Source organism: Mus pahari, chromosome 6 (genome assembly GCF_900095145.1).
Source record: "Mus pahari chromosome 6, PAHARI_EIJ_v1.1, whole genome shotgun sequence".
Classification (NCBI taxonomy): Eukaryota; Metazoa; Chordata; class Mammalia; order Rodentia; family Muridae; genus Mus; species Mus pahari.
The window spans coordinates 460,431-470,140 of NC_034595.1; the positions used below are offsets into that span (position 1 = coordinate 460,431).

The 9,710-nt window shown below is 50.0% G+C and overlaps 1 protein-coding gene across 2 annotated transcripts in view; it reads left to right on the forward strand.

Moving 5' to 3' along the window:
• The first annotated feature begins 1,373 nt into the window (after positions 1-1,373).
• Positions 1,374-9,710, forward strand: part of LOC110323707 (stimulated by retinoic acid gene 6 protein-like) — a 38,313-nt gene continuing 29,976 nt past the window's right edge. The window contains exon 1 of one of the 2 annotated variants that reach the window (XM_021201058.2): positions 1,374-1,508. In XM_021201058.2, the coding sequence (XP_021056717.1) occupies positions 1,489-1,508 (20 nt within the window). In that variant the 5' untranslated portion in view covers positions 1,374-1,488. The remainder of the gene's footprint in view (positions 1,509-9,710) is intronic. The other variant, XM_029540080.1, reaches the window with a different exon arrangement.

The following is a 9,710-nucleotide window of genomic DNA, read 5'->3' on the forward strand; positions in this document are numbered from 1 at the left end:
CCTCCTCCTCCTCCTCTTCCGCCTCCTCCTCCTTTTCCTCCTCCTCCTCCTCCTCTTCTTTTAAAGATTTATTTTATTTATATGAGTACACGGTAGCTGTTTCCAGACATACCAGAAGAGGGCACCAGATCCTTTCACAGATGGTTGTGAGCCACCATGTGGTTGCTGAGAATTGAACTCAGGACCTTTGGAAGAAAAGTCAGTGCTCTTCACCACTGAGCCAGCTCTCCAGCCCCCTAGGCTTCTTAATGATGGAACTGACTCCCAAGATTTCAAACCACAGCACCCATGGGGGTCCCACACATCCGGAAGACTCGCCTGTACGACACGAGATGAATTTGGCCCAAGCCAAAATGGCACTGCAGGAGTGGGTGGGGCTGTTTCAGGCAGTGGTGGTACCATTGTCTGGGCTATCGGTGTCCGCACCTGTTCCAAGCCTCCCTCCTACCATAGCTGATTAGACTGTCTGGGTAGGCTGTAAGCTCAGATGCCAAAGCATGGACCCCTAGCATTAACGACGTGGCCATCTTTGGAGACAGAGCCATTAAGGAAGTCATTAGGCTAACTTGAAACCTTATTCTTAAAATAGGAAACTTGGGACTTCAGGTGCCAACTAAGTCCTCTGTATTCTATGAAGTATTAGAAAGGGTCAGCTGAGCTCTGTGACAAGTCAGCTCATATGTCATTGATGGCTTACAAGTAAGTCAACTTTAGTTTCTTGCCTGTGGGCTAGACTGTGAGGAGACAGCACGTAGGGGCCAATGCTCTTAGCATGGTGACTCAAGGTCTCGTGTTCCCCAGCTCCTGTGATTCCCCTCCGTGGGAAAGAGGAAGTGACAGGCTCTCTCAGTCCTTAAGCACACTGCAGAGGGGCGCCCAGCACTTCTGCACCTGTCCCACAGGAATCCTTGTTGGGCAGTTGCTCTCCGATGCCAGGGTGGCTGGAGTCTGGCATTGATGAGGAAGAGTTACCAAGTAACAGCCTTACTCTCCCTCCAGAGAACTCGAAGCTCAGGGATAGCAGCTAGCAGGCTCTGTCACGAGTCTGGGGTTTGATCTCAAACCTGTCTCCCCTCATTTTCCCAAGCAAGAGGTTGGCTGCCTCTGTCCAAGGAGAGCCTCTAAGCCAGCCGTCCTGGTTTATGGCTTGGAGTCCTAGTTTATTACCTGTAATAATTTTTTATAGCTAGCCAAAGGCACACAGCTACCAGGCAAAGCCTCCGCAAGGCGAAAGGCCGGGATGGGGGCAACGGATTGAGAATCAGGGAGCCAGAAGTGTTGTGAAACCAGGAAGAGGGCCGCTGCCTGATTTCACTCCCAAGTAAATGTTTGACTGGATATTTGCCTTTTCTCAGAGTCTGAGTCTACAGATCAAACTGGGGAGAATAGGAGCTCATGGGAAGCCGTCATAAACAAGATTCTGAGGAACGGAGAAGCCCCAGGACAGCAGCACCCACTGCGTGAAGTGCACAGTAGTCCTTCAGCAAGATGTTTGCTGCCAGCATGAGGTGAGCAAGCGGCAGAGACTGAGCCAAGATGGGTCACTCCTCCGGCTCTTTTGAGGTTAGAGATTAACAGACTGGGAGAAAGACACCGACTGGCTAATCTGAGGCAGGCAGACATGAAAAGGCAGAACTAGAGTAGATTTCCTCCATGTCAGTCAGTCAGAGCCACGTTGAGTCCTGACTGCAGTCTCCTGCCACAGTTTCTTCATCTGTTAACTCTGGTGTAAAACTCCCCATCCTTTCTCACCCTTTTTAATTGATATTTTATAATTGTCCGCATTTATGGGGCACACTTTGATGTCTTCATATGTGTATGATACACTGATCCGAACTCAAATATTTATCATTTCTTTGTAGTAAGACACACTTTCCCCTCCCTGGTCCCCCACCCCCACCCCAGTTTTGAACTATGTAGCCAATTGTTAACTCCAGTCACCCTTCTGGGCCACAACACAGCAGTACAACAGTGGCCCCTTTTCCTCATAGCTGTAACTTTGTATGGTGGTCAGCCTCCTCCTTCTCCCTCCTAGTTTCGGTCCCACCCTGCGCTTGCATGTGTCAGCCTTTTCTGGTGGCCCTAGATGAGTGATGTCATGCACTGTTTATCTTCCTGTCCCTGGCTCATCTTCCTGTAATGCCCTCTGGGCTCATCAATGTTGACAGGATTTCCTTCTTTGAGGCTAAATGGTATTCCACCCTATGGATGTACCACGTTCTCTTTGCCCCACAGTTGGACCTGCTGGTAGGCGCCATGTTTTGGCTGCTGTGAATATTAAGCATGGATGCAGCTACCGCTTTGGCACACTACTTTCATTTCCTTGGTCTATGTCTCCACTAGTGGGAATGTTGAATTGAGAGGAAGTTGCATTTTTAGTTTTTTGAAGACTCCCCATGCCCTCTCCCACGATGGTCAGGCTGGTTTACCCCCAGCGCGTGCAACTGTCCTCTCTTCTCCATCCTTAGCAGCATCTGCCGTCTTGCTGAGAACAGCCATTCTGACAGGAGAGGGTGAGCCCACAAACTTGAGAGCATCAGAGGGGAACTGGGATGGGAAGGATGAAGGATCGGGGAAGTCCCAGTCCTGCCCAGGGGGTAGGAACTGCGACCCTCACTCCCTCACTCCCTCACTCCGATCTGAGAACTTGGGGATCAAGAACAGAAAACAGGCCCACTGCCTTCTGGAGTCCCAGGATCTGGTCAGAATGCTAAGGGATACCAAAGTAGACAGGAGAGAAGGGAGCCATGGAGACAAAGAGTGCATGATGGGAGTCATCTAGAAAAAGAGGACAGGTAGATGGAGTGGGCTGAGCATCTCCGGAGGGTGTGGGAAGGGAATGGTGTGCTGCAGAGTCCAGGAGAGCCTGTCCCTCTCTCTCCAGGGGGCTCTGTGGCTGGGAGAGAGCAGGAGAGGCTGAAGTGACAGGGCCTGATGCCATCAGATGTGGGTTTCTAGAAAGGTCACTCTGGTCCCCATGGCGGATGGGTCAGAAGGCTGCTATGGTCTTAGTGACAATGATGATTACCTGGGCTATGAGCAAGGACAGAGCTGAATGGATTCCACGGGTCTAGAGGAGCCAGCCGGAGTCGCTCTGAATCTGTTATGTGGCCAGATGGGCACGTGGAGCCACTGCTCCTGGGATGAGGACTTCAGAGGGGGAGCTGGTTAGAGGAACAGGCTGGCCTGTGGCTCCACGGACAGTGCGAAAGTGCTCCTCAGGAGGAAGGCACCGGGTGTGGCTGTGTGTCACCTTTGGGTCAGTTGTGAACTGAAATTTGTGTGTGTGTGTGTGTGTGTGTGTGTGTGTGTATGTGTGTGTATATGTATGTATGTATGTGTGTATATATACATATATATGTGTGTATATAAAAGTATATATGTGTGTGTGTGTGTATAAAAGTGTATATACATATATGTGCATACATACAAATTATAATATATTTCTATAATTTTATTTTCCCCCATTTCCTTTCATCTGTATGGATGTTTTGCCTACAAGTATGTCTGTTCACTATGTCTATGCCTTGTGCCCATGGAGAGGTTATCAGGTCCTTAGAACTGGAGTTACAGATGGTTGTGAGCTTCCATATGGATGCTGGGAATCAAACCTAGATCCTCCCCCAAAGCAGCCAGGGCTCTTAGCCATGAGCCATCTCTCTGCCCCTGATAAAATAAACCTTCAGACAAAGAACGGTAGGGAGTAGAGACAAACCTCTTTCTTCTTCAGTCGACATTTTTATTTTTTCATGATGGCTGCTCTGAGTATCTCAGATACACGCGAAAACTGCCATGCATGCTCCCCAAGGAAGGGCAGCAACCAGGAGCTGCCCACGCCCAGCCAGGAAATGTAACAAGTAGAGAGATGGAGACTAGGAACAGATGGCTGCACACACAGAAGAGAAGGGGCTGGGGAAAAACAGTATGGAAGCAGAATGAGCTCATGTGGCCCCTGGAATCTCTCTCCTGATTCTTAGGGGTTGTTCCCCAGTGACCAGCTGAGAGCAGAGTGTCTCTGAGCCCCAGGATCCCAGCAACCACAGCAGAACTGGGGTGCCACAGGGTTGTGACTTCTTTGATAGATGAGGCTGGCAGCTCAAGGGAACAGCTGGGACATCTCATCAGAGGCGTCCTGACCTGGCCCACATTGCTGGGACATCTCATCGGAGGTGTCCTGACCTGGCCCACATTGCTGGGACATCTCATTGGAGGCGTCCTGACCTGGCCCACATTGCTGGGCTGGTTGTGAGGCCCCAGAGAGCCAGGGCAGCCACCCTGGCTATTGGTTAACAAAGTGAGGACTGCAATCCATGCAACCCAGCATATGGCTAGGGGCCGGGACAGAGCCCTGACACTGTGGCCCTGTGACAGTGACTCACTGAGCAGAGGAGGGGAGGGGCCAGAGGGCTGATCCTGGGAGGAGGGACACCAGGAGAGTTAGCCAGGTGCTCCGGGGAAGCCTCAGGAACCCCCTTCAGCTCTCCAAATAGACAATTAACTAACGAATGACCTAACTAACTAGCTAACTAACTAACTTTCCTCCTCCCGCTCCTCCTCCTCCTCTTCCTTCTTCTCTTCTTCCTGTGTTTCTCTTCAATCTTTGAAGATCCTTTCACTCTGGAGCCCTGACTAGCATCAAACGCAAAATCCAGCCTAGGGTGCTCTCAAACTCCCAGCAATCCCTGCTTGCCCTCAGTTCTCTGTAGTGCTTTGATTACAGGGCTGTTGGTGCCCAGTTGGAGAAATTCTTTTGTACTCAGAGCTGACCATAGCAGAGGAGGAACTGAGAAAGGGGAGCCCAGAGCTTGGAAGTGAACCTCAAGTTAGAGGCTAGCCCAGGCTATAGAGTGAAACTCTGCCTCAATGTCATTCCCACCCCACCCCCAAAAAACCAACCACCACTCACCTAAATCTAAAACAAGCCTTATATGAGCTTGGATTCCTGAGTGTTGGGATGGGACATGCAGTAGTGGGGGGTTGAGGAGGGCAGCAGCCATGCTGCAAGTGGGGCACACTCCCCAGGAGTGAGACATGTCCAGTCTTTATTACTTTTGCCTTTACTGCAACTTTTTAAATTTTTTTAATGTTTAATTTTTGACAATGACATTTAACAATTGCCAGCCAGTGTTCCCCTTAGTGACAGCTGACCCTGCCCAACAGACCCAAGCCAGCCTTGGCAACACCTGTGTCCACCTCAGCTCTCCAAGGCCAGAGTTGGTGGATTCGTGGGAGTCCCCACAAAGCAGATTTCCCCAGCACCAGGTGTGCAGAGTCCTGTGCAGACACACTGCTTGTGTCTGGTACCTCTCCCATGACCTTCCTCTGCACTGGACCGCTGCCCACGTGACTAAACTGAACTGGACCTGAAATGCCCTTGAATTGTGTGGCTGCCCTGATCACCACCTCTCTCTGGATTCCAGCCTCTAAAAGGAGGTTCTGGGGATCAATGACCATCTCAGGGCCCTCTGTGCCAGGCACCAGCTGGAATCCGGAAGAATCAGGGACAGGAAAGCTGCTGGGCTCTGGCTGGGACCAGAAGGACCCTGTCAACCAGGAACTGACACCCATCCCAGGTCCGGTTCCTTATTTTTAAAAGAGGCTAATGCTACCTAAACTGCAAAAGGTTAAATTATGAATTAGGCCATGGTTGGGAGGGATGAGAAGGGAAGGAGGGTGGAGGGAGGGAGAAGGAGGGTGATAGAGAGAGCCAGAGACAGACAGACAGACAGACAGACACAGAGTGAGACACAGAAACACAGAAGAATCTGTACTCTAGTTCGTATCTCTAGGCGCCTCTCCACCATCCTTGGCTTGTGCTTCCTGGAAGTACAAGTCCCAGGGGTGGAATTTCTGTATCCAGAGAGGCTCTTGGCAGATAAGCAAGTGGTGCCCAGAGTCCTCACACCGTCTGCAGCGCGATCCCAGTAAGGGAAGGTGAAGACGATATCATCTCCTCTCAGCCTGCAGCACCCGCGGCAGCTCCTTCCAGGGGCTCCCAGTCCAAAACGCCAGGTGACATCTCCTCTCATTTTAGTATTAGCTGAGTGTAGGGGTTTATTGTTTTTATTTTTAGCTTTAAAAAAATGCTTCAGGTCTCCTGTAACCTGGGTTGCCCTGTGTTCCAAGGACAGCCTTGAACTTCCGATCCTCCTGCAGGTGCACCCTACACCGGCTTATCGGTTGTGATTTGTACTGTTCAGCCGGCATGCAGTTGCAGCACATGACTGTGGATGTCATGCGACACATCCCCACACACCCATGAGCCAGCAGTCCTCTCAAACACTGGTCAGCTCCTTGTATTGGGAGCAGCTGGAGCCTCCCTTCCAGCTCTCTGGAAGCATCCAGTGCATTACTGCTGAGCACTGAGCGTGGCAGCTCTCTGTGCTTCGTTACACTCACCTTACCCTCTCCTGTAGCTGCATCCCATGCCTCTCTTCCTCTGCTCCTCTTCCTTTCCGACCTCCAGACTTCTGTGGGGCCAGTTTTTTAAATGTATCTGCTGTCTGTTTCACTCAATCTGATAGCTACAGACTCATTCCTGTTGTTGCAAAGGAAAACAACTCCTTTTTGGGGGAGGGGGCAACTGAGTAATTAATATTCCATCACATACACATACCACATTTTCTTTACCCACTTTGGGCACCTCAGCGGATCCCATATCTTAGCTACTGCCAATAGTTCTGCAGAGAACATGGGAACAAACGTATTTTCTTTCCTTTAGCTGCACACACCCAGGAACGGTGTAGCCGAGTGTGGCAGTTCCGTGCTTAGTCAGCTGGTTTATTTTTAGACAGTGTCTCACTATGTAGCCCTGGCTAGTTGAGAACTCACTGTGTAGACCAGGCTAGCCTCTAACTCACAGAGATCCTCCTGAGTAGAGGGTTGTGCCACCACGCCCAGCTCTGTGCTTAGCTTTTAGGGCCCTCTATCCTGTTTGTCTCAGTGGCCACAGACTTTATTCCCACCAACACTCTAAGCGTTACCATCTCTCTCCCGCTCAGTTACTCCCTGACTTTTGGGTTCCCTGGGGAGGCTCCACACTGGTGAACATACCTGTGGCCCACTTAGGTCTTCTTTTGAGAAATGAAAGCCTAAGAGGCTCAAGAGCAGAGATGACTCAACAGTTAAAAGCACTTATTGCTCTTTCAGAGGACCCAGGTTCAATTCCCAGCACCCCACATGGTGACTTGTAACCATCCTTCAACTTCAGTTCCAGGGCCCTGACCCTCCTCTGGCCTCTGCTGGCACCAGGCAGACACACATGCAGACAGGCAAAGCACCCATCTACAATACATACATACATACATACATACATACATACACACACACACATACATACATACATACACACACACACACATACATACACACACATACATACATACATACACACACATACATACATACATACATACACATACATACATACATACATACATACATACATACATTTTTAAAAAAAGAAATGAAACACCAGGTCACTTGCCAATTTTAAGTATTTTTAAATCCCCCTTGTCTTCCACTAGCAGCTTAGTTGCCAGTCTGTAGATGCCACTAGTCCTGTGGCCTCTCTTTTTATATTGACTTCATTTTCTTTCTCTCCCTGGTCATTGTTCAAGTGCTTTCTTTTCTTTCATGTAACTTTTAACTGTGGGGGCTTGTGTTCTGCCATCCCCTGCTGGCGGTCTGCCACTGGATGGTGACCACGCTCAGCTAGGAGTTCATTTTTACTCCTAAGCTTCAGAAGGAGAAGACAACAGTCTGCACCCCCACACAGTGGGAGACACAGGCACACAGTTTTATTTCTTTCTGCCCTCTGTTTGGATGCCGTTTGTTGCTGGCTCAGACATCCTATTCTATAAAGTTCAGACAACCAATTTCAAGGCACTTACCTGTGGATGGAGCACGATGGCGCATTCTTCTGTTCCTGTTGCTTTTAAACCCTTCTTCTTCATGGGTTCCTTTTTATTACCTGAGAATTTTTATAATGAAAAATTTTATTAACTGAAAGTGTTTATATTGGAAAATAATTTTCAGTTCTTGTGTTTATACATATGCATTGACTACATTATTAAACGGGATATTACACGTGAAAGCATTTGGTATTTATATATTTAAAATAGATATTTACATATTCAAATCCCCAGGGCTGAGGGATAGCAGTGTGTTCTGCCAATCCCTTGGCAGTCCTCTTCCTTTGATTTTTCCTTGGAGAGCTCGCCCCCTAGCGGTCACTGCAGAGAGGACCGGTGTTCCCTCCGCACCCTCGGGAGAGGTTCACTGAGTCCCTGGATCTCTTGGGGCATGGGTGCTCATGTGGAGAGTGCCATGACCCTGTGCCGTGAGCCTGGCTGTAACTGATGCCAAGGGCTGGTTTTCAGTGGGAAGAGGAGGAGGAGAGGGTCCTGTCAGCTGGGGCCCTTCAGTGGCTGACCTGTGAGGCTCCAGGCTCCCTCCAAGTGCTACTCCTGGTCTGGCCATTTGCCCTTCTCTCTGTGACCTCATGCATCGTTCTCCTGGAGAGGCAAATAGATGGTCAGGGCTGGGAGTGTGTGTGTGTGTGTGTGTGTGTGTGTGTGTGTGTGCGCGCGCGCGCGTGCGCAGGCACACATGCACCTGTTATTGTGAACACGTGGCGGTCAGAGGACGACTTGCAGGAGTTCCTTCTCTTCATTTACCATGTGGAGCCTGGGGATTGAACTCAGGTTGCCAGGCTTGCTGGCAAGCCCCTTTACCAGCTGAGCCTCTCGCTGGCCCTGCTCTTGCTTGCTTGAATGGGTGTGAAGCTTGTTTCATGAGGTCCCACTGACTGTGGTCCTGCTGGCCGTTGGTCTTGTCTCTGATTTTGTCTCAGCTCTCTGACAATTCCCTTTTACTTTCAAGTATGGCTTCTTCCCTCCTCCCCCACCCTCCCTCCTTCCCTCTCTCCCTCTCTCCCTCCCTGCTTTCCTCCCTTCCTCCCTTCCTTCCTCCCTCCCTCCCTCCCTCTTTCCCTCCCTCCCTCCCTTCCTTCCTTCCTTCTTTCCTACCATGTAAAGTTTTGCATGGATGGAAAGACTGATGTTTTGTTGTTTTGTTTTAAGATTTATTTCATTTTATGTATGTGAGTGCACTGTAGCTGTTTTCAGACACACCAGAAGAAGGCGTCAGATCCCATTACGTATGATTGTGAGCCACCATGTGGTTGCTGGGATTTGAACTCAGGGCCTCTGGACTAGCCATCAGTGCTCTTAACCACTCTCTCCAGCCCACTCTTACATTCTTAAGAGCCAAGTTCTGTCTTACTTTCCCTGGACATTTCAGATCTGTGGTGAGACACAAGTGCAGGCTGCTAGGAGTTTAAAGAGTTCCAGGGGATAGATGTGAGTGTTCCTGGTCTCCCCTGAGGCCTCTGAGTGAACAGGAGTCACTGCTTGTGAGTGAGATATGATGCTGAGGAGATGGCTGGTTGGGTATGCTGGAGTCAAGAATGCAAGAGCTGGAATCAGAGAGGTGATGGAGTGAGCCATGGTGGTGCCATGGAGTCGGGGCAGCAGGAACAAGGTGTGATGGAGCCTAGGAAAGAGGGGATCCCTTGTTAGGGAAAATGTCCCTGTGTTTCTGACTTGAGATCCTACCAGCTTTGTTCTGAGGACATCTGCAGTGTATAGTCTAATGGCTCCCCCTCCTGCCCCTGCTGCCCTCCTGCCCCCTGCTCCCCCTGCTCCTCC